Here is a 25,226-nt window from a genome sequence, read left to right as displayed (position 1 = left end):
GTCTGTTTTTATTTTCATTTTTTTCTCAGATTTAGAAGAAGAAAGTCATGTGATATCAGAAGAGGTGGAAGCCGCCCTGTAGTTTTAGCATCAGCATTGTTATAGTCTATCTATAAAGTATTCTTTTATCATGAGCAACATTTATACAGCAAACATTCCTTGGTAATTATGTTACCTAGTAGAGTATACACTTCTTAAAATGTTGCATTGTGGTCCCTTTAAAAATTTGCTTTATTTTACCTATAAGTCTTTCTAATATTTGGGTCAAATATATTTTATCATTGCTTTGGTGTTGGTAAACTAAAAAGAATGGTCTGCACAGTATACTATGCTGTTATTTAACCATGTGAAAACAAAAGTAATCTGTATTAGAAACACCAAATCAGAAAAATACTGAAATGTAAATGAAAATATTTTATAGGTCTCTTGTGCATAAAGCACAAAACAGTCAACTGGTAAAGAAATGTGCCTGTTGGGGGTTTTCTGAAATTGTGTTTTATAAAAGTTTGGATTGCCTCTTAAATCTGTTTCTAAATTTACTGTATATTTGTTGGTTTATTTTGATAACTTGCGCTGCCATTTGATGTAAACATACTAAAATATAGGTTTGTTTTAATGTTATTTGCCTTTTTTGTAAATGATAAAACTACATTTGTAAGTATATATGTATAGCAGTATGTTTAAACATGTTTTATGTCATTCTCTTATACTTTAAAATACTACAAAGTGCATTAAATCTCTCAAGTCTGGAAATAAATACTTTATTACATGTATACTTATTTACATACTACAGTGCAACAATTAAATTGATTTTGTAAACTGAGACTTTATATGTTTTTTTATTTACTTATAATTACACTTAATAGAAGTCTTAGTTAAATATAATTAAATCATGACAAGCTTTATAATCTTCTCTTTTGAAAATGGTTTCAAATGTCAAAAGATGACCTATTGATTTAACCTACTTAGCATTAGACTTGAGCGTCACATGGGCTATAAAAACAGTACTAAAAGCATTGGTATAGACATGTTTTATAATTTCTTGAGCCAGACTAACAGCACTTTAACCTTTAAATGCAACAGGATTTAGTAATTGACTTTCTGTGATAACAATACAGTAAATTCTTGTGTTTTATTTATACTGTTGATTTCTCAGTCTTGGTTTTATTTCTAAAGTTGGAGCAGTGAGTCTGACTAGAACACACACGATGAAGGTACTTGCCAATATAATATTAATTTTAGTATGCAAAATAATACATTTAGCAAAATCATTAACAAGTTTAGCACAAAGGAGTAAATGAAAAATGTATTGAATAAAAAAGAAAACTTGAAGATAACTGATTTATCATTTCTTTTGTTTATCAGCTAAGGTAAGCTAAATTAATATTTATATATTTCTTCTCACTTTTTAAAAATGAAACATTAGCTTTTCAGATATCTGAAACACATATAAAGAACCCCAAAACAAAGTCCTCTAATATTTTAAGATATCTGCAGTATATTTTGAGACATGTCAACCTATCCACTTTTTGATTTCGAGGCATCTTACATTGCCCTATTTTAAAATCTTAAAATATATTTGCGATAATTTTAAAAAACTAAGGAAGTTGGAGATCTTAAAATGGACATGAAGCTATTTAAAAGTACCTCGAATAAAGGAAAAAAGAGACTTTAAGGCAACCAGGAAATTACTTAGGGATTTCTAACAATGAATTTGATATCTGAAATATGACATAGTATAAAGATGTCCTGAATGTACTTTGAAATAACCGCCAGACTAATATGAGATATCTGAAGTGCATTTCCAAATATATTAAAATAACATTTTTACACACTTTGGCATGTTTCAAGTACATTTTGAGATTTTTTTTTGATTATTTTTTGTTAGTTGTTTTAGATAAAAGCTTCTGCCAAGTAAATCAAAGTAAATGTAAATATTTTAAATTAACTTTCTGTGTATTTTGAGAATGTACATTGTGAGAGGTAGCCCGAACACCATCAGACAGACACCGGCAGTTCTACAAAATACATGTTTATTTACAACAAAGTCACCACACACACACAGGTGTGGTGGAAGTGCCGCATGAGCACCCGGAAGCACTCCAGGCGTCCCTGGAAGTTCTTCCACCAGCATTCCCAGGTGTGACGGAAGTGTAGATATCCCAGGCTCTATGAAGCTCGGGCCACCCCCGGCAGTGGCCACGGCCCCCAATGGGGTTGAGCTTCCATGCTGACCCCCAGCTGCCTGCCACAGTGCCCCTCCCTTGGCGGAGACCCGTAGGGCGCAGTGGCCAGTCCCACAAGGGCAGGCCTCCCACGGCGAGGGTCCAGTTCTCGCTCATCCAGGGTCTGGTCCTGAAAAACACAAACTGAAAACGGGCAGAGACGTTGCCCCGACGCTACTGCCCGACGTCTTCCGTTACTCCAAACGGACAATGCTCCCCCGTAGACTGGCACCCTGGCAGCCGAAACCTCGGCACCCACTCCGCGGCCTTCATGCCCCCTCTCTTGGGATGTCCAACGGGACTGCTTGCACTCCCATCTTCCCCGCTGATTTCAGGGCTTCGGCCTGTCACCGTATGTGAGCTCATGGACTCACGTCTCTTTCTGTTGGAAGAGCCGGCTTTCCTCCTCCGGGTCCTCCTGTCTCTCTGGAGTGCCCTGACAGATTGTGTCTCTCAATGGCAAAGGAAGAGACCCCATACCGTCTGCACCCCTGTAGAGTGGCGTGAGACCAACACTGATTCTGGGAGCAAGACACTTTGACACACGGCACTCATCAGCCAGCGTCTTGGTTATGCCCCCCCACGTGGTCAGCTCTCAACGTCGCATCCACTGTCGGAGGTGCGGCTACTTGATCACTAGAACTGAATGACACCGGGACCCCTTCGCACACCCCTCCATTTCTCTTTACAACACAGGTACCACCTACCTTTATCGCTGCTTCCCTCCTGCTGGAGAATCCAGTGCCGTGCCGTTTCATCCACTGTGGCAGTGTCTTGAGAGGCGTGATCACCCTCACCTCCAGCTTCTCCACTATCTCCCAGAGGGCGCGCAATACCTGGAGGAGCAACTCGGCAGGCTGTAGACAATTCTCCAGCTCGCGCCAGGCCGCAAGTAGAAACAGAACATTAGCCGATGGTGGACTTACACGCTGGCTGTGCACCACAAAGCCTTTTTGGCTGGCTGCCATTGGGCCTAGGACTCACCTCCTGGATCCTGTCTTTCGGAGCAAGCTGCCTCCAAGTGGCCGCTTCAGTTGTCGTGCCGACCCGGTTGTCCGCAGCTGTCTCGCCTCACCTAGTGTTCCTCTACCCCATCAGGTTGGAGACGGCACTTCCGTGAACCACCGGTGGTCCCTAGGTGAGTCACTGACTGTCTGCGGTGTGTGTGTGGGCTGCCGCATTGTGGCGCATGTGTAAGGTGGTCTGTAGTGCCGGACTGCTCACAAAATTATTTATATAGGGCTCCTGCCAACGGACAGTCAGGAGTCCCATCTGGGATACCACTGTGAGAGGTAGTCCGAATACCATCAGACAGAGACCGGCAGTTCTGCAAAATACACGTTTATTTACGACAAAGTCACCGCACACACACAGTGCCCCTGCACCAATCACCTTTACACTGGCCTTTATACGTCCCTGGGCAGCCTTTCTTCCTCACTCTTGAGCTTCGTTCTCTTCTACCCGACTCTGGCTTCTCAACTGTAGGAAGGCGGCCCCTTTTATATTCACCCAGATATGCTCCAGGTGCTCCCTGACGTCCTTCTGGGGGCACTTCCTGGTGTGGTGGAAGTGCTGCTCGACCACCCGGATGCATTCAGGGCATCCCTGGAAGTTTCTCCACCAGCACTCCCAGGTGTGACAAAAGTGCAGACATCCCTGGCTCTATGAAGCTTGGGGCATCCCCTGGCAGTGGCCACAGGCCCCCAAAGGGGTTGAGCCTCCATGCTTCGTTCCCGTGGTCCCCACACTAACCAGGGCGGTTGCCCCCACGTGGCCCGGGTAATGTATAGTCCGCCTTCTGGTCCTTCCAGGCGTTCCGGCTGGGTCTGACCCCCAGCCGCCTGCCACAACATAAAAAGACTTAAAAATGTCTTTATGTGCTTACTTCAAGATACTGCATCTCATGCATTTCAAGATAACTTTAAATGGCAGGAAGTCCTACTGAAAACATAAGATTTACAGGAAATCATCTTGACAGATCTCAAAATACATTTCAAGTACAGTATCGTAAAATGCACACAAAGCTGTTTTAGGATATTTCCAAATGTTCTTGAGATATCTTTACATGGACAGGAAGTTATTTCATAGTATCTCCAAATGCATGTGAAATTATTTGAAAGTTATCAGGATGTCATTCTAAGATATTTTGAAAAATACATACTGTTAGATATCAAATAATCATCATGGTATTTTAATGTGTATTAGAAAAACATTTCCAAAAGTTAATTTGGCTTGCTATAAGCATGCAGTTTTGATCAAGCCAGCTGCCAGTGTATTCTGCCACTGTCTTCTTTTTAACTGCATGACCACACTCACAGAGTTACTGAAGGCAGCTGTACATTTGCTTTTCTTTCTATGGCTTCTTTTATTTGGAGACAATTTGTGATTAGTTCCACCTCTGTTTTTAACTTTAGTTGTAAATAAATATAGATCTGCAGGAGGTCTCACCTTTAAAAGCCAAGTCTAGTTCATTTCAGCTAATGCCTTATGTGTGGTGCAGATTTCTCTTACGAAGCACTGACTGAGAAGTAGGTAATATTTTAATGTGAATGAACCAGCATATGGAGTTTGGTGAAAATACCAAGTAACAACAATAAAAACAACTGTTTATTTCTTACTAGCTGTCTCCTATGGCAATGCCTGCGTAGTAGTGAAACAGGGCAAAATTTAAAAATCAATAAACAAACAAGTATTGCTAGCTATGCAGAGGCAAGGTTGACTGAGTCGAATGTAGGCTGGTGTGCAAGTGAGGATGGCCTCTCCCAGCTCCCTACTCCCTATTCCTTAAGTCACCACTATACCTACTATGAAACATGGAGGAGACTTGGTTATGTTTTGGGGCTTTTTTTGTGTCTGGCATGGGGTGCCTTGAGTCTGTGAAGAGAACTTTGAAATCTCAAGACTATCACTACATTCTGAAGCATAACGTACTGCCCGATTTCAGAAAGATTCTCAGTTGCAGGTTATGGGTCCTACAACAGGATAATGACACAAAACAAACAACTAAAAGCACCTTAGAATGGCCAGAAACAAACTCATTTGACTATTGCGAAGTGGCCTTCTATGAGCCCTGAATTGAATCCTATCAAACATCTTTGGAAAGAAGTGAAACAAGCAGTCTGCAAAAGACCCTGTTCAAACCTGACACAGATGATGCAGTTTGCTCAGGAAGAGTGGGCCAGATGACCTGTTGAGAGTTCCATTGAGAACTCCAGGAATCGCTTGCTGGCAGGAATTTCCTCTAAAGATTGTGCAGCAAAATATAAAGTTAATAGTCACAGTGGCGCAGTGGTAGCACTGCTGCCTTGCAGTAAGGAGACCTGGGTTCACTTCCTGGGGCCTCGCTGAGTGGAGTTTGCATGATCTCCCCATGTCTGTGTGGGTTTCCTCCCACAGTCCAAAGAGATGCAGGTTAGGTGCATTGGCGATCCTAAATTGTCCCTAGTGTGTGCTTGGTGTGTGGGTGTGTGTGCCTTGCGGTGGGCTGGCACTCCGCCTGGGCATTTGTTCCTGCCTTGTCCCATGTGCTGGCTGGGATTGGCTCCAGCAGACCCTGTGTAAGGATATAGCGGGTTGGATAATGGATGGATGGATGGACAATGACTGACAAGTCCCATCAGTTTTGTCCATACCATTTTGATTTCTGTTGTTATTTAATGTATTCTGTTGAATCAAAACTGTAAAGCTAAGTCAGTTTCAAGTTATGTCAGAGACAATTGTGTGCTAATTTTTTTCGTGTGCAGGTACCAACAAATTTGTCTTTGTCTCTGTAATAGATGAACAGCTGGTGGGATGGTCAGATGGAATGATGGACGGATTTTCCTCACCATAAACTCATTTCCAGTATACTATTCAATACTAACATTTAAGACCAGTGTTACCACCCCTATGTTTTCCCACCTAGATCTGTGTTTTTCTGTTTCTGTCTATGTCTCTTATGTTTTTGTCTCCTGAGTCTGTTTTTTCATCACCATCACATATTTCTTTAAGAACAATTCTTGAACCAGTTTCTTACATTAACATTGTTTCGTACATCTTAACAAAAACTTACCAACTCTGCACATCTCTAAAATGTAATGACTAGTCTGTGCATAACCAAATTAACTGGGTACAGTAATTGTGGTTGGTGATATGTGCCTTGACGTCACATCCTGCATAGTGCACATGCCTTAATGTCAGTCAATCAAGTGCTGATAACAAAAGAGGTTATTAAATATCAACCGCCACACTTGGAAGTCAACCAAATCTGTCATCGAGGACGTTAAAGAAGGACAGTGCCATAAACGATGTTATTAGAAACTGAAAAAGTACAAACAGGAAAATGTAAAGTTGTTGCCTTGAGTAAGGACGGGTCCTGTTTGATGGTCTGCTGCCATGCTTGAATTTGGCATTTCCTGCTTATCAGGAAAATGGTATTTTTGACAGATTTATTTAGCAGACACGTGCTGTTGTTGTATTTAATTAGAAAACTCCTTGTATACAGTATTAACAAGTCTGTGATTTTCTTAAAAGTTAGAGTGGCAACACTGCGGAAGACAGTAAGTCAGCAATACCAGGGTCACCACACAGTCCTCTCTGCTCCAACCCCCATTAAACCTTTATCAATGTGTCCAGCGCCCATGGGGGAAACGTGGTGTTATTTCAGTGGTTTTGACGATTAAAGCAGATATCAGAGGGAACATCGAATCAAAGGGCTTCTTCATCGCAGAAGGTACGCCGAGCCCCTTTATGATGCGTCATTTAGGAAAAGTAAAAGCAGCTGTACTGAAATGTTGTCGCTCGTACTTAATTCAGCCCAAATCGATCGGTTTGCGGGTGCCCCCTTTGGATTTATTAGCCCAATTCTTCGGTTTAGCAGACGTCCTCGCTGCTTCTGCACACGCCGCTCACACCTGCAAGTCTACTACTCCCTGCCCCCACAGGAGGCGAATTCTTGAAATTAAAAGCGAAAGCTGCGCAAAAACGAAAGAGAACAGAAAAGAGTCGAAGCACTTTGGAACATAACGCATGGATTTTTTAAATGTCTCGTAATGGATTTATTTGCGGTCGTTTATCTTGTTTGTGAGGGTCCACGGAACGCAGCCCCGGAGGTGAGTAACGTCTGCTGTCGGCTTACATTGAAGGTTTAAGGACACCCCAAATCTGATCGCACGGAGGCTCGCTGTGGCTTGATGCGGTTTGCTTGAGCAAAGGTGGGGCGATGGGAAGGCCCTTAGCCGTGAAGAACTCATTCCAGACTCCCAATAAATGACGTTTATTCCGAAAAAGTATTTTGTAGGTGTTAAATAAAATTACGAATTTAGGCGCATTTTTTTTATGGGTCGGGTCTCTTTCGTTTTCACTTTCTGTTTTGAAACGCAGCACAACCGCTACTCGGTGCTGGGACCCCATGCACCAATTTGGACGGATAAAGCACGAGTCTCCCCTTTAGTTTATGGGCACTGTGGTGGAATAGATCCTCAGCGCCACGAAGCCTTTCGTTTCGTCACAATTCCGCAGTGGTTGTGTTTCAACATCTTACCGTTTGGTATTACAGAGGTATGGTTACATGTTGTTATTTTTTAGCAAAAACGTTGAATTTTGAGCCTTGCAGTATAAGTCTGTCTTACTGTAAAACGATGTTTGCTGTTTATTGTCATGTAAAGGTATAACGTTACTTTATTTGCATGATTACTTACAAACGTGTGGTAAATCAACAGAACAACGGCGCAGAGTTAGCCAAAACCATTTGTTCTTACCTCCCCTTACATTTCAGATATAAAATAAGCTTGTGCCGACAGCTGTGTTCCCCTGGATGCCAAGTCCGTTACTCCGGGCGCAGCATTCTCTGGTTATCGTGCCCATCTTTGTTTTTGCAGCTGGCAGCTTTCATGATAAATGTGCAATCCGGCACTGACTGCCTTCTCAAACGTGCTCTTAATTCTAGGAGCGCAGATCAAGCCCGTCGAGTTGCTAAATGCGCATACCTTCTATTTTTAGACTTTTTTTTTTTTTTTCGGACCAGCAAAGCATAACTGTTAGTGTTTGTTTTTTGGTGACTGCAGGCACTGCAGCTGATTGGAGTGCACTGTTACTGAATGCGTGCCAACTCTTTGAAAACAAGCCGATTGTTCAAAAAGATATAACGATACAGAGCAACTTTATAAGTACTCTTTCACGTGTTTTCAAAATGCTTTTTCTTGACAACATATCTTGTGTCTAGAAGCAATCACAAACAGAATTGGTGAGCACGCGGGCACAACCGAGTGGCACCAGACAACTTGGCAACCATGGATGAAGCGTGCAAAATATCCATCCATCCATTTTCCAACCCGCTGAATCCGAACACAGGGTCACGGGGGTCTGCTGGAGCCAATCGCAGCCAACACAGGGCACAAGGCAGGAACCAATCCCGGGCAGGGTGCCAACCCACCGCAGGACACACACAAACACCAAGCCCACACTAGAGCCAATTTAGAATCGCCAATCCACCTAACCTAGGAGGAAACCGGAGCGCCCGGAGGAAAGCCATGCACACACGGGGAGAACATGCAAGCTCCACGCAGGGAGGACCCGGGAATCGAATCCGGGTCTCCTAACTGCGAGGCAGCAACGCTACCACTGCACCACCGTGAAAAATATGCCAGCCTCGAAATCAAACTGTTTGCCCAAGTGCTCGGAGACACTGCCTTATAGTCGAGCGTATTAAAAGGACGGACATACTTGAATAGAACTGCATTGTGTGATAGCATGGCCATCACAGTGTTGATTTTTATGATATTTAATAGTAATCATGCTTAGCAACTGTCTTTTCTTGCACATCTTATTTTCAGCCTCAAACCTTGAGTATCTCTCTGCCTTATTGCTTTGGAAACTGATAGAAAAGTATCAGTAGTATAAAGTAGTATGAAATTTGAGACGTTGACACTGATGATAGTGTGTATGTCATTGTATTTAATAATATGGTGACAATGTTGTTCTCATGTTTTAAAGAGTTGGTGATTGTTTAATGTTGTGGTGTTTTCTATATGTATGTAATCAAATGTTCTTTGACACCCTGACCAATAAAATTGAGAATTGTACAATCCAATTTCTTCACATTTCATGTTCCAGTGTAGGAAGATTGCTGGCTTAATGTATTTAGGCCACTGTAAGTGTTTAGTTGTGCTGCCTTACAGCTCCAAAGTCCTATGTTCAAGTCCTGTACTGGTCACTGTCTGTGTGGAGTTTGTATCCCCCTAATCTCTGTATATTTTTCACTGTCTTTCTTCCATTTCCCAAAATGTGTGTGTGTGTGTGTGTGTGTGTGTGTTCGCAGGCATATCTGTTCATGTTTGTTTTTAGGAGATTGAGTTAAGCATTGGAGCTGAGTAGAATGCACATGTGCCAACTCTTTGCAAACAAGCTGACTGTACTCAAAGGTTTAGAAATATTTAAAGATATAAGCAACTTTACGAGTTCCCTTTTCTCATACTTTCAGTCCCAGTCTCTGTGGTATTTGCATGTTCTCCCCATGTCTCAGTAAGTTTTCTTTAGCTTTCCTACTTTTCCCCAAATGTGTGTGTGTGTGTGTGTGTGTGTGTGTGTGTGTGTGTGTTGGTCCAATCTGGTCTTCTGTGTGTGTGGTGGCTGCTCTGTGATGGGCTGCCAATCCTAAAATTGGATCAATTAGACAAATAGAAAAATTAAATATGACAGACAAAACAAGGATATGAGTATTTTTGGTCAAGCTGAATTTTATATTTTTCCTTACACAAAATTAATATTTTTTCATTCATTCCTTTTTATTAATCTCCTTACTCCAATGCAAGGATTCAGGCAGAGTAGAGTTGGTTAATTCAGGCTTGATTTAGCAAGTGCTGAAAGAAGCAATTGAGATTATCAAGGAGTCTAGTGAAAAAGAGCTTATTGTGATCTTTTGGAAAAATGAGGGTCAAAAGAAGAGCCACGGCTGACATGCTGCTGGAACATGGTGTGCTTCATTTTGTGCAGAAACTGACTGATGCTTTTTGTAGTAATTCCACACAAGCACACACAGATTTAAATATGGTGCTGTTTTAAAGCTCAGTCCATTTAGGCTGTCTGTAGACTTTGCATGTTTTCTTTGGGTCTGTATGATTTTTCTGTAGTTACTCCAGTTTTGTTGGTTGCCTGACTCTAAACTAATCTTATGTTGAGCATAGATATGTCTGACTGTGCCCTGTCATTGATTGGTATTCTGCTCAGGTAGACTCCTGCGTCCTACCACACTATAATGAGATAAACGGCTACATCGGTTGCAAGGGGTGGCCTGGTTAGCAATGTCTTGTCAGGAACAGAAATAGCAACAAGGTAGAACAGGCCCACAAAGTGCATGGCCTGGTAGGTAACATGTACTACAAGTGCCAATGATGTGCCAGGAATATCATACAGTCAACCATAGGAGAGACAACTACTTAAGACTGATAAGTAGCTAAATCAACTTCTCCAGTTTGCCAGGAGACAGCACAGAGTTCTTAGCTGAGGTAGCTCAGAAAATGCAGTGCCTCGCTGAAGGAGCAGAAAGCCCAGAAGCTACCTTGGAGACCCGGTCCTTTAAATAATGATGATCGTATTTGGCGGCCTGGAAGCACAGAAACCACCCCAAGCCCATTAAAGATTCAAAGACATCTGTTTTCAGTGGATAACTGAGCTTAGAGTCTAGAAATAAGTGGCACAAAAGTTCATTAATGAGAACTGGAGAGGACATGGAAGTGAGAATGAACAGTGTTTTAGTGAGGTGGGTGAGCCACCCTACTAGTCCAGCAAGACACAGAAGTGTGTATTGGATTCTCCCTGAAATCCCCCACTCCATATGTGATTTTTATGGGCATAAATACTGGTGTGGAAAGACTCCCGGGGCCCATTTTATTACAGGCATATATAAAGCATACTCCCAGCAGACTAAGTTCATTTTAAATTAATAAATATGTGGGTCTTGTTATTATTTTTTTTGTCGAAAGAGAAGAGTGTGACCAGTCATATTTAAAGAAATCCTGTACAAATGATAGAACAACTTTCCAGATGTGGTAAGTGGGCCACTCTGTTGAATGGTGCAATAGCCCATTTATGGGTGTACCTGAAGTGGCAGTACAGTGGGCACCCGGTTAAGTAATATGTTGGGGTCTGCTGACCACTCAGTATGGAAGCCAATAAAAAGAGATTCCCAAGTTCCTGACCCTGTAAATAGGATTCTGGTTTAAGAATGGTAGACTGGTTTGTAGTCTACTCCAGGAGGCAGTATTACATGGTTAAGTAAGACACTCCTGACAATATTCTGACCCACACAAAGTGACTGGCACACAAATGCTCAGGGGAATCCAGAAGCGGTGGCACTCAATTGTCAGCACTGACTGTTCTTGATTTAGTTTCCATCCTCAAAGGAGACATTTTAGTCATTTAGCCCTCATTACTTTGATTTATGAAAATGGATTTACCCCAAATTAGATATTTGACATAAATAGTCTTAACTTTAAGTAAAATTCATGTGTTCTTTAAGCCAATTTAATCTAATTTTAGGGTTGTACTGTGTAGAAAGTTATCCTGGAAGCATCAGTTGCAAGGTGGGGACCAGCCATGGGCAGAGTGCCAGTCCACTGTTGGCTATGCAGCCACATTCACTCAGAGTGCGCCAGCAGACCTAAAATGGGGGGTGGGGGGGTTCCAGGGGGAAATAGGATATCCAGTAAAATTCTCATACATAAGTAGGGAGAACATGCACACTTTACAAAGACAGTGATCCAGTTGGGAACTGAACTTGGTGCTCTGAACCTGTGAGGCAACAACACTACCTGCCCTACTGACCTATTTTTCATCAATAAATTGAATTCATTTTTTGATTGCATTTTATTTCTGGACAAATTTACTTCAATGCAGTTTGTGCTATTTACTGGTTTGATTGGAGACTGGTTTTTAGTCCAAATTTGTAATGGTGCAGTTGCATGTGATTGTGCCCTATGATTGACTGGTAACCTGACTGACTGATTGTGGTGAGCTCCTATTTTGTTCTTAATGCTGTAAGGATAGTTACTCTGTGCCTCCATGAGACCTTATGAGTGGCCTGTTTACACAAGAGTTTGCATGGAAAACTTTTCTTTCAAACTGGAGTCATTCATATACCCATTCTTGGCCACCACCCTGTTAACAGTGGCTCTTTTGTGTTTTGATTTTTAAAAATTTGCTTCCTCTACTTCTTGAACATGGTTGTGTTTTGCCATTTTGATTATTTTTGTCTCAATCTGTGCATAGACATTTTGGACTTGATTTTTTTGGAAACTGATATCACCTTTGTGTCTTTTACCTCTGTGATTCAATGCCACTAACAAGTTGTTTTTCCTTGTACTAGGCTAGGTTCACGTTTCTGACTTAAGCCTAGAGGCCTAGCGAAGGTTTAAGAGTTGAGAATTACGATAACACAAAACCACCAGTCACTCATACACACCAACACTTGGCTAGTTCATGAGTGAAAGGAGAGAAAGCATCCAGGCAAAGATAGCTTGTTTTATATTCTTCTGCTGTTGGTGACTTTAAGGATACTTATGTAGTGCAAACAAAACTGTTTCCTAAACATATGTTCCACGGGTATATCTGTACACTTGAATCTCAATGGTTAATCAGCTCCTTAACCCTTCTGTGTCCTCAGATTGTATTTTGTGATTGTTGCTTGCAAATTGCAAGCAGACAATGACTGGTCCAAGAGTTTAACTTAAGTTCCTGGAATTATGTGATACCAGTATGCAATGTGTGGTCACTAGTGTGCAGTAAGTAGGTTGTTCTCTGGCTTTAACTGAAGAAGGTTTGTACAGAAAAAATAATGTGCACCACAGAAGTAATAAATTAACAAAATAGCGATATTCTGTGTGGGAAATGAGAAGAGGGAGTTGTAAAAATTATGTGACTGGAGAGCTCGATATTCGTTTAGCACAAATCTTCCCACACTACCCATATCTGCCATCCTTATGTGTGTCAAGACGTCATTAATTGGTGGAAACTCTTGGTTGTAGATGACAATTCAAAAATAACCCATGTTAAGCTGAGCTAAAGTCTTTTTTTAAAAATATTCATTCTGATTTCTCTGTGACTAAGAACTGAGATAAAATTTAAAGCAATACGCAGAATCAGGACTTGAAATACTTGTGGAAATGTGGTGATGCCCTGCTTATGGTATTCCGTCTATATGTATCTGAGCATTTTGGAAGTCTGAGCAAAATTAAAAGTGATATTTGTGATCCTAACATAACATCTGAAACCTGCTTAATCCAATTCAGAGCTGTTAACCCTCGATGGGCTGCCAGTCTATCACAGGCCCACTTATACTGGACATCAGCAATTAACTTAGCACACTATGCTATCTGAAGGAAAAGCAGAGATATGGAGAACATGCAGACTCCACACAGATACCTGCATCCATCAGGCAGCAGCACTGTCCAGTACATCAACATGCCACCCATTCCATAAAGTTTATCAGTAATCTTGTGATGTAAACACTCCACATAAGGGAGCATGTAGATATAATCAATATTGATGTGTATGGTGTCAGGGAGCCTAAAGCCTTCTTAGTTGTGGGTATCACTTTCCAGATATTTTCAGTAGCAAAGGCCCTTCCCATTTTTATTAAGGTCTTTTGATTCCAAAGCTACAGTCAAACTTTCTGGGCTGTCCCTCGTAAAAGCTTATCATGAGTTTGGAAGCTACTAACATTAGTCAAAGCTTTCTCTCTTCCTCTGTAAAACAACTGTAGGCCTGTGGAGGTGACCACTGAGATTTCTGTTCAGCATGTTTATAGCGTGAATGCAGCATAGTGTTTAAGAGTGTTGCACTTTTTTTTTTTTTTTTTAATTCTTCACACTTGAATTATTATAAGTATGCATTTCACTATTTTCTAAAGTATTATATGTGAGGAGGGATATGTCTGCCACCAACTGTGCCAATGATCTTCTGCCCATTTGCAAAGTCTTATGTCTACTAATCAAAGTCCTCCATTCGGCCCTGGACTGTCTGCTTGTACCTCTTTAACTTGTTACCTCATAAATGTAAGGATTGACAACCCTATTTTGTGGTTATTCTATGCATTATATTGTATATATAAGAGTAAATGAAACATAACAATGGCACACTAGTACACACAGGCACACATATTCCTTCAATCCCCATAAGTGCAGTCCATCTCCTGGTAATTTGTCTTTTGGCTCATCGGTCCCCTGTGAACCAGGCTCTTGCCACGTGTTTGCGTCATCTTCTTCTGAGATCATTTAGTCATCTGAGCACAACTCTTTCTGCAAGTACTTCTAATTCTTGGCCATATGTTTTACTGCAATCCGTTTTAGTAACCATAGCACGTTTCCAGGCATTTTCAATAAAACATTTTTAGATGAACAGTTTTCATTGTATATTATAATTTCTAAAAATGCCAGATACTGGTAACCTGCTGCAAGTTAAGAATTTCACTAAACTGTGTACATGTGACAAATTGACTACTACTAGTACTGCTATACACTGCTACTGATCCACACTCCATCCTTCCAAACATAAACGCCTACTGTATAAAAGGAATTTAAAGATTGATGCCTTTTAGCATCGGAAACAACTCTTCAGAAATGTGATTTTCTTTGTCAATAAATCCAAATAAGGACACTTTTTATGAGCTGGCATGTGAGTCAACAAATGCACCTCCCCTGAACAGAAGTCCCCTTGTTATATGCCCCAGCTGAATCTAACCAACAGTTTCTGCCATCACAGTATGTGCCAGAGACCAGATGAAATACAAGTGGTCTTGCTGTGTACCCTCCACCATCCCTGCCTTCCAAAATGTATGGTGCAAAAAACCTCATGCAACAATAATGTGAATTACATTCAATTGAAAAACATTTTTGTTTTAATCTTTCTTTGTTGCATGTTCCCATGATAATTAGGCTGTAGCTGAGAACAACACAGGAGTAGCCAAATGCAGTTGTTGAAAAGTTGTGTTGGCTTCTTGTATACAGAAAAAATTCTTACTTGCATTTACTAATCAAAATGCAGTACATTGGTTAGAGATTACTAAACAAGCAAAAAATAATCTTAACTTAAAACGATACATAATGTAAGTTCGACACAGCCATGAAATTCACAAGAAAACTATTACAAGTCACACATCTGCCACAAATGAAGAGGCAGTTCAATGCGATATACAGTAAAATCATTTAGCATGTGCTCAAGCTGGAAATTTCTATTATGAAACTAAATTATTTAAAGCATCACTAGGCATGAGACAGAATTTCACTGTAACAAATTTTGTGTACTGCAAGTTCATGTGGCCTTGCATTGTGTATTTTTATGACATTTATCATCACTGAATTGAAGCTTAAAGGCAAACAAAAATGTTTATCAAAACATCCATCCATCCATTTTCCAACCCGCTGAATCCGAACACAGGGTCACGGGGTCTGCTGGAGCCAATCCCAGCCAACACGGGGCACAAGGCAGGAACCAACCCTGGGCAGGGTGCCAACCCACCGCAGGACACACACAAACACACCCACACACCAAGCACACACTAGGGCCAATTTAGAATCGCCAATCCACCTAACCTGCATGTCTTTGGACTGTGGGAGGAAACTGGAGTGCCCGGAGGAAACCCACGCAGACACGGGAAGAACATGCAAACTCCACACAGGGAGGACCCGGGAAGCAAACCCAGGTCTCCTAACTGTGAGGCAGCAGCGCTACCAATGCGCCTCCGTGTCGCCCCATTTATCAAAACGGGCATTTTAAAATCTGGTTAAAAAACTACAACTAGGGTATAACATTACAAACTGACTGCACTTTGACAAGACCATTATGCACCATCTGTATAGCAATGTCAAGGTAAAAGTTTTTGGCACATACTGTAACATAAACATCATTATAATTTAAAATGGGCTGTAACTGCCTACTCACACTTAATTTAGAGTTGCATCCTCAGATGATTATGGTAAATCACAACATTGTTCTGTAAATACATCACTGTATCCAGTGGGATATTTTCAAATCCAACTCTATTGAGAATACCAACTTACTATCGAACTGGAACAGTCCTCTTCATATACTCAAATACTACTGGGAGCTTCAAGGTGCAGTTACGGCAGCTCTCACAAGTGCTTGAGACCTCAATACATCGTTCACTGTTACCCCTTCAGAAATAGGGGTAGGTTACAGCAAGGAGAAATTACACAGCAATGGATCTTGCATTGTTCTCGACAGCAGTCCTTCGGTATGGTGCAGAGAGACAGCAGCAAAATTCCCAGTGTTTGATTTTCTGGCCAAATCAGATATCAGTCCCTGCTATGCCTGTACCCGGTGAGTTTGCAGTTGCCGGGTATATTGTCACATCACAAAGGTCTCAGCTTTATAGACCCGTTGACATTCTCCTTTTTTTTTTTTTTTTAAAGGAAATTAAACATTTTAAGTTCTTTACAAATTCTTTCAAGACCCACAGCTAATTAGTCAGGGTGGCATTTAAGCAGGAAATAAAATGACAGCCATTGTTGCAGCAGTGTTTTATGTTAACTCAGAAAACAAAAAGAAAAATTTAAACTGGAATGTTCCTTCATGGCAGCGACTTTATATTTTATGTTTATAGGGTCATTATTGTCATGTGTACAGCAAAATTCTTACATGTATGTGTTAAATAACATGAAACATGTTTTTGTTACTGCAGTGGAAATACTTTGTTAATATTATGTTAATATTGTTTTATTTTGACAAGAAAATGAATACAATAGCTTAGGTTAAAACTTGTGTATTTGTGTGCCGATTTAAATTTATTTTGCCGTGCTTTGACAATGTCTAATAACAAGTAGGCCTAATACTAAAATGTTATGAAAATTTCATATTTTACCGTGAAACCTGAATCACAATATGAATTGTTTCATGCCTAAAAGGGAATGTACAATCTTGCTCATTAAAATGAGTCATGCAGCAGTCCGCTGACACTAAACCTATACAGTATGTTGTTTTTGTTTTTTGCCATTATTTGAAGTGTAGTAGATGATAGAAGCCACAAGGTGGCAGTAACTGGAAAGCTGCCTCACGCATAATTGCATTTTTTTGTCTTTGGCGCGTGGAAATACTGCAGCAGGTGATGTGCACAACATGCAGAAGAGAGCTTGTGCAGACGCAACTGAAACAGTAAACGCCAACCTCATCAGGGTAGAAGATGAGCATCAGTTGTTAATTGCCTTTCATGGTTTTTTTTGTTTCATTTTTTGAGTGCCTTTCAGTACTCTCCAGTCATCCCTGGTAAGGGGTAAGTTCAGAGATATGGATGTAGATCAGCCTATGTTGTCCTACATAATGGACTGTCTGTCTAGAAGACCACAGTTTGTGACACTCAAAGGACAGTGATTCTGATATAGATGTGAGCAACACTGGAGCACCTAGAGGAACAGTCCAGTCTCATTTTCTCTTCACGCGTTACACCTCATAATATAAATATAACACAAGGTCATGTCATTTGTAGAAATTCTCTAGTGATTCTGCACTTACGGGGTGAATAGATAAGGGAGATGAGAAAGGGCATAGGAATCACATGCAGAACTTTGTTTCCATCCATCCATCCATTTTCTAACCCGCTGAATCTGAATAGGGTCACGGGGGTCTGCTGGAGCCAATCCCAGCCAACACAGGGCACAAGGCAGGAACCAATCCTGGGCAGGGTGCCAACCCACCGCAGAGAACTTTGTTTCTTAATGCAGAAACCATAGTTTGCAACATATCTTCAGCAACACCAAGGAAATAGTCATTAGCTTTCGCCACACCAAAAAGCCTCTATGCCCAGTTACTACATAAGGAGTGCTTGTGGAGGTGATGCATTGCTACTAATACTTGGGTGGGTCCACATCAATGACAAGCTGGACTGCTGTGAACACAGAGGAACTATAAAAGAAATGGCAGAGGAAACTTTTTTTTTCTAAGGAGACTGCATTCCTTTAATGTGGGTAAATGACATCTTTCACATCTTCTACATTCTGTATTCTGGGGTAGTAACATCATTTCAGGAGAACCCACACCAAATCAACAAGCTAAGTAAAAGAGCAGGTTCAGTTATCTGTCACACTCTGGACTCCTGGTGGTACTAATGAACAAGAGAATTGAAATGGAACAGAACAATGCTGCAGATCCTGTCTGTCTGACAACGGCAGTATGCCTGTATAATGCCTCACTGTGACTGGAACTGCTGCCCTGAGCTCAAATGCTTTGGATTCATTCAGTTCAGTTAATTTTGTATGGCACTCTTCACTGAGTACAGGCTGATACAGCTTTAATCATAATACATTATAAACCATACAGTGAGTATAGATATAAACACACAATAAAACAGAGTAATTTAAATCAAATCATGACAATGTAAATTCCATTACATATAATTAATAATGTAGTTATGGTGGTTTTAATTTATTTGTAAAGTGGCTGGCACATTAATTGCATTCAAGTGAGAAGAGGAGCATTTCTGGGCAGTACTCAACCAAGAGCAGACTGGTCAGTCTATGAAATCTTATGTAATTCTAGGCAGGTACTGTGGCTTAGTGCATATGGATTTACGTTGTAAGCACAGTGATGCCGTTTCAGTCCCTGCCAGTTATTCACTCTGTGACCCTGAAGGAATCCTGTAATCCAGGGGTGTCAAACTCCAGGCCTGGAGGGCCACAGTGGCTGCAGGTTTTAATTCTAACCCTTTTCCTAATCAGTGACCAGTTTTCACTGCTAATTAATTTCTTTTCCCTTCATTTTAATAGGCCTGTTTTTAAGGATTCAGTCTTCTGAATTGATTCTTTCCTTTACTAAATGACAACAAAACAGAAATGAGACATGAAACGAGCCAACAGATGACAAGCTAAATTGGGTCTTCAAGCTCCAAACAGTTTCACTACAACCAGTTTCTTAATGAGAAGCCAATTCTTGCTATTAATTAAGTCTGCTATTTCATTCCATGACCTGTTGCTGCTCTCATTCTGCTACAGCAGACATTTCCAAAACTGTTGATTTTCTGTTCTTTCAAAGAACACCGTGTTTGGCTGCTAATTAAGGAAAAAAACAACAAACAGGCCTGAGTCAAGTTGATCTATATCTTTATCTATTTATCTATCTATCTATCTATCTATCTATCTATCTATCTATCTATATATATATATATATATATATATATATATATATATATATATATATATATATATATATATATATATATATATATATATATATATATATACAGCTGAAGCGATTTTCATGAAACTTGGTATACGTGTTCCTCATTGGCCGACTAAAAATACTGTAGTGTGAAATCAGCCGTAACCCACCCCCTTCTGGGTAGGGTTGATCTTGCGGTCTTGTATGCATGTATCATCCAGTTGCCACTCTGAACGACCCGGAGGGCGAACTGGAGGCGACTGCCAGCATTCTTTATGTTTGAGTGCCATCGCGCCCCTGTTGCTTTTGAAATTAAATAGAGTTCTACGCGTGGAAGTGTGTGTGTCTGTCCAGCCTGGAAGTGAGACGTAGAGTCTCGTAGGGTGAGGGCTCTAGCTCCAAGTATACGCAAGCGAGGCCAGTACACCGGCAAAAGGAAACCACCTAAGAAAGACAGTCGCTTAGCTGCTAATACACGAACAATGCAAGCACATCGGCAACATGAATCCTTCTAGCAGAGAGATGCCCAGAGTAGTTCTTCTTTCAGCTGCTCCCGTTAGAGGTTGCCTCAGCGGATCATCATCTTCCATATCTTTCTGTCCTCTGCATCTTGTTCTGTTACACCCATCACCTGCATGTCCTCTTTCACCACATCCATAAACCTTCGCTTAGGCCTTCCACTTTTCCTCTTCCCTGGCAGCTCTATCCTTAGCATCCTTCTCCCAATATACTCGGCATTTCTCCTCCGCACATGTCTAAACCAACGCAATCTTGCCAACTCTACTCCCTGCATCCTCACCATTCCACTGACATCCCTCTCATTTACACACATGTATTCTGTCTTGATTTAAATACTTTCTAGGATCCCGTGCTTTTAACAGCACGAGCTTATACAGTTAGTATATACCAGGTGACTGCCAGCATTCATTATTTTTGAGCAGCACCGTGCCCCTGTTGCTTTTCAAATTAGATAGAGTTGGCCAGTTCCGAGCATCAGCTACATACATACATACATACATACATACATACATACATACAACACTGCAACACAAGCACATTAGTGAGTCTTTAACCACCCATCCATTATCCAACCCATTTATAGTTGTGTTTTTTTTTTTTTCTCAAACAATTAAAAAAAACTTTATTTTCCTCCCGGGCAATGCTGGGTATTTCAGCTAGTTAAAACTAAAGCAAAAGAAGTTACTTAGCAGCAAAAACTGGTCACTAATTAAGATGGTTAGAATGAAAACCTGCAGCCACTGTAGCCCTCCAGGACCAGAGTTTGACATCCCTGCTGTAACCTGTCAGTGTTACAGATTAATAAATATAGAAATAGAAACAGTTCTGCTATAAATGCAAAGTCTAGAATGGTGTTTTAGAAATACAGACAATACAACACTGAAGTATTGTTCAATGTGCTATAAAAAGTAAATGTGTTTTAAACACACAGACATGAGTAAAACGGCCACAGTTGCTCCTACATCACCTCATCATCATCTAAAGCTAAGAGGTCATATTTCTGTATTTGTTGAACTGAATACATGCAAATCAGCCAGTTTAGTGACTGCTCTTATAAAGATATTATTACACAGTTTGGTATTCTTTTGCAGTCAGCAAGTACAGTAATAGAAGATTGCATTTCATGGGAGAGACAATTCAGGTGAAGCAATTATTTCACTGATCTTACCATCCTCAATCAGCCGGGGTACTCGAAAAACTCTGATACCAACTCAACTAAACCTGAAACTTATCTAAAGCCAGTTTCAACACTGCTTATTTTCAGCAGTATATTAAGTGCGCTGGGCCGCTGGTACATTATTTGGTTTCAAACACATCTGAAAGGTAGGTTATGGCCAAATGAACACTGTTGGTACATGATAAATAGTTATACAATAGCCAGTTATCTTCATATTGCAACCTAAATTTCAAAAATACAACAAATATGGACTTGGGTACTACTTCAAATTATATTCCTTATTTGTATTCTTTTATTCAAGCTCCTTGGCACCATTTCGGTTGAGGTTCTGCTCTGCTAACATCTGGGTTCTCCTCCTTTTTCCTGTTTTTATAGAGAGAGAGGTTATGGAAGCACCCATATGATTAGGCCTACATTTACCCCATATCCTAGATGTTTCCCTTTTTAAACCAATTGGACTATGTTCTGCCCACATTATGGGGTTTTCCCAGAATTTCCCCCCATGATGTTCATATGGACCAGCACAGATTTTTCCCAATATAGTAATGCATATTGAACCGTATATGCATTTGGTTTTGCCAATCACCACATGTACTGACCCAAGTAAATATAAATTTTGAATAACCCACAGGAGCCCTCTATTGGAAAAGTCAAGTGTTTTCCCATTGCTTGGTGGCCGAGTTCTTGCTGCCTGTGCCACTACACTTGTTCCTGAAGACTATATCATTTTGGCATTTGCCATTCCCTTCCTATATTCTTGAACACCGTACATTCTCTCCTGTCTGCTGCCTTCCCACCACATAAGGCCAATGTGGACCTTCCAGTTCTGGTTTTAATTCTTTCACTGGATTGCATCAGCTGCACAGTACCTCCTTTTTCTATCCTTTGGTTGCATGTTATGCTCTCACCTTTCTAAGGTTGTTCCACCTTTCTGCTGGCATCAGTAATTGAACATAAGTGGTATGCACTTTTTCAATTAAATTATTTAATTCAATTCAGTGTTTCAAAATAATTTTCAAACATGACACTTTTCCGTTTTGTTTTTTTTTTTTTTTAACCAAATTGTACAATTTAAATGTTCGTTTAATCCACTGGTACAGACACAGAGGAGCTCCATCACCCCCAAACCCGCCCTCAATGCAAAGCAGCAGCTGCGATGCCCAGACGTGGGCATCAAGGGGAACTGCACACTTTTCAGTTCAGATGGTGATTGTGGAATAAGCTTGGTTCAACTTTGTCTGCCACGCTGAAGCTGAACCCAGCCTGTGGTTGCAAAACTCCTGCAAACTGTCCTGACTTTGAAACAGGAGGCTGAAAGCGCAAGTTACTTAAAATAAAAGAAGAGACTAAGGACTGAAGTGACAACATCTCCTATGGCCATAACAATAGGATTGTCAGTGCAGTTTTATTACTCGCACCAGGGAAGGAGCATTACAATATCAACGCAAAGAATGTGATGAGTGGTGCTTCTTTTATGATTTGTGTGGAATTGGTTTAAGACAGGTTGTTGAGCAAACTAATGTAAAATGCAGAGTTTGCAAAAAACAGAAGATACAAGCATGTCCAGTTTATTTCAACACTTAAAACAGAAGCAGCAGAATGAAACCAGTGTGAGACAGTATGAGAAAAACATAAAGCCTGTCTGTAACCAACAGCCCCGTTGCATTCTTCTCCCTGCTTCAGCATGGACCGCACAAGGCGTGCTCCTTGTTTTATATCCTCCTAGACAGCGTAATTACATCAGGAGCAGAGTGTCTGGGGCCTGGGGAAAAATAAACCAGATTTGTCCATCATGCTTTCTTGGTCTGCAGCTATAACAGGGCTAAGGTGGTGAGATGAGCAAGCTGGCTGTCTATAATGGACAGTCAGAGTGATTTCAGAGCAGAGACCTGATATCAGAGTGAAGACCAGTAGCTCTAGCAGGAGGAAGTACTAGGCTGGTGTGCTCTGCAAGCTTGTTTGATATAGGGAAGAGCAGTGAGGGCTGAAAAGAAGAAAAAGCTGTAAGGAAAACTGCAGAGTGTAATGAAAGGTCCCTGGAAGTGATGAAAGAAGTGTGGAGGACACATAGAAAATGAACCAGGGCTGCAACTGTAAAATAAACTACAAAAAAGTACAGAAAAGTCTACACAGAAGGAAGTTTTCTAATTTTGTACCTTTTCTCATTGACAGTAAATGTATTCAAGTTTTTGTATTTCTAGGAAGGCTACAGTTGTATAAATGAGGACAGCTTATCCATTTTTTGTTTTGTTTTTTCCAAGAATTGTTGAAAGTGCTTTTAAATGTTGAAATATTTTATAACTTTAAAATATTTTTTTTTTAATTGATGTATTATTTTTTTGCCATATGACCCAGCCCTATTTAAGAGTGGGAATTTTTTTTTTATTCAGAATAGTGAGAGTGGAGATTGGTGCAAGGTTCTGTGACATACTTTGTACTTTAAAGCACAGCCTATCACATGTACACATACATTATTTTATAAGGGTAAAAAGTCAGGCATGAATGTCAGAAAGAGGTCAGTTATTAGCCTCTCGTATGATTATCTGTTTGGCACAAGTCAGCGTTCACAAACGCCGCTCGTCATAGAAACAAACTTCAAATAGAAAAGGAGCTCGAAGTGTCCATCTCGAATATCAAACCAAACCTGGACAGGCTGTGTACTTTAAAGCAGACCCATATTAGTCATTAGATCTATGCCTTAGAAATGTTTTATTTGAATTTTCGTTATAATGCATTCGTTGTGATTATAATTCAATATGCTGAATCCATAAGGCAGCAGCACTACCCACTGCACCACCACCAGTAAACAAACTACCTTTATTTTATATAGTGCCTTTCTATCATGGCCATCATTTCCAAGCACACTACAAGTTTAGATGCAAAATAATTCTGTTTGCACATATTTCTTAATTAACAGTTTGAGTACCTATAATGAGTCAAAGGTGAGCATTGCTCCAGTAACATTGTTTCCTGATGTACAGTTCTTTCCCCAACACACACAACAGTGTCATGGCTGTAGCCTCTGACTCGCTGACTTGAATTCAAGCTTGGTGTCGGGGAGTTTTGGCATGCTTCCCAGGTGAGGCCTTTGCACTTGAGTGTAGTCTGTGGTTTATTGAGCTCTTAAGTGTATTGTTGGACACCTTTTGTTGGCTCCTCACATGCACATAGCTATATTAGTAAAGTACAAAAGAAGAAAAGACTGAGGACGCTGCTAGCGTATGCTTCTCTGGCCACAACGTTGTGTGTTACAGTGGTCTTGTGCAGCCGAACACGTACTTAATATCAGCCTTTGTTGATCAACTTATAACTTTAAAACTAGAAACACAGAATGTGAAAAAAGGTAGATTTTAAAAAAGATGGGGAGAAACAGGTGACAGGTCTTATTAATTAACTTAAGCATGATAACCAGTTAATGAAGGAATTAAATGGATTCCTTCCATTGGATAATCCTCATTTCTGACAACCACTTGAAACCATATGCTTGTGTTTTGACTTATTGACAACTTCAGTGAAGGACAGTATATGAGAATGCACTGAATTAATCTGAATTGGCAGATTAACAGGAAGGCTAGATCTTAGGCTTGCTTGTACCACCAACTCAGTCCAGCAAGGTGTGTGAGTGAGCAACTTGATGAAAGTTTGCTGAAAGTTCCAGGCATCCGAACTTGGCAGTCTGGAGGAGGCTGGGCGCTTTCACCCGGGTGTTGAAAGAGTGAGGTAGGGATGAGCGTTATACCTGGCAGCTGTTGTGGTCGCCAAGAGAAGGTTGTATGTAAATATTATGGCTTTCTGATATCTTTATTCCGTAGCATTGTTTCACAATAAATACCTTATTTATTGAGAATCTCTTCCGTGTTTTGAACACAGGAACATTTTTCAATAGACCGCCTTTGGAGGGCAGCATCCCATTTCAGCTGTGTGCTTTATGTGCCAGCTAAATAATGTACTGATAAATGTTTTAAAAGCTAACCTCGCTGTATATGTTGGTCCGAGTCCAGTTCAAAAGGATTACTCGGCAAAATACCATAATTCTAATAAATAAATGAAGGAAGCACTTTGTTGGTGGTCACTACATCACTAGTGATTACAAACTGTGTGTTCTACCCTTCAACTGGAATTTTTATCATTTTTACAATAAATTCACTTTCCCTTCATGCACT

At 40.6% G+C, this 25,226-nt stretch overlaps 1 protein-coding gene and 3 long non-coding RNA genes across 4 annotated transcripts in view; 3 read left to right on the top strand and 1 right to left on the bottom strand.

The window, feature by feature from the left end:
• Nucleotides 1-823, top strand: part of LOC120542774 (solute carrier family 22 member 4-like) — a 46,407-nt gene extending 45,584 nt beyond the window's left edge. Inside the window, exon 10 of the mRNA XM_039775430.1 lies at nucleotides 30-823. Within this exon, the coding sequence (XP_039631364.1) occupies nucleotides 30-105 (76 nt within the window). The 3' untranslated portion in view covers nucleotides 106-823. The remainder of the gene's footprint in view (nucleotides 1-29) is intronic.
• Nucleotides 1-8,232, bottom strand: part of LOC120542776 — a 101,605-nt gene extending 93,373 nt beyond the window's left edge. The window contains exon 1 of the long non-coding RNA XR_005636233.1: nucleotides 7,964-8,232. This is a non-coding gene — a long non-coding RNA (uncharacterized LOC120542776). The remainder of the gene's footprint in view (nucleotides 1-7,963) is intronic.
• LOC120542775 overlaps nucleotides 6,946-25,226 on the top strand; it is a 154,245-nt gene continuing 135,964 nt past the window's right edge. Inside the window, exon 1 of the long non-coding RNA XR_005636232.1 lies at nucleotides 6,946-7,315. This is a non-coding gene — a long non-coding RNA (uncharacterized LOC120542775). The remainder of the gene's footprint in view (nucleotides 7,316-25,226) is intronic.
• Nucleotides 7,363-25,226, top strand: part of LOC120542777 — a 34,526-nt gene continuing 16,662 nt past the window's right edge. Inside the window, exon 1 of the long non-coding RNA XR_005636234.1 lies at nucleotides 7,363-7,763. This is a non-coding gene — a long non-coding RNA (uncharacterized LOC120542777). The remainder of the gene's footprint in view (nucleotides 7,764-25,226) is intronic.

The sequence above is a fragment of the Polypterus senegalus genome, chromosome 13 (genome assembly GCF_016835505.1).
Source record: "Polypterus senegalus isolate Bchr_013 chromosome 13, ASM1683550v1, whole genome shotgun sequence".
Taxonomy (NCBI): domain Eukaryota; kingdom Metazoa; phylum Chordata; class Cladistia; order Polypteriformes; family Polypteridae; genus Polypterus; species Polypterus senegalus.
This window is presented reverse-complemented; position numbering and strand designations above follow the sequence as displayed.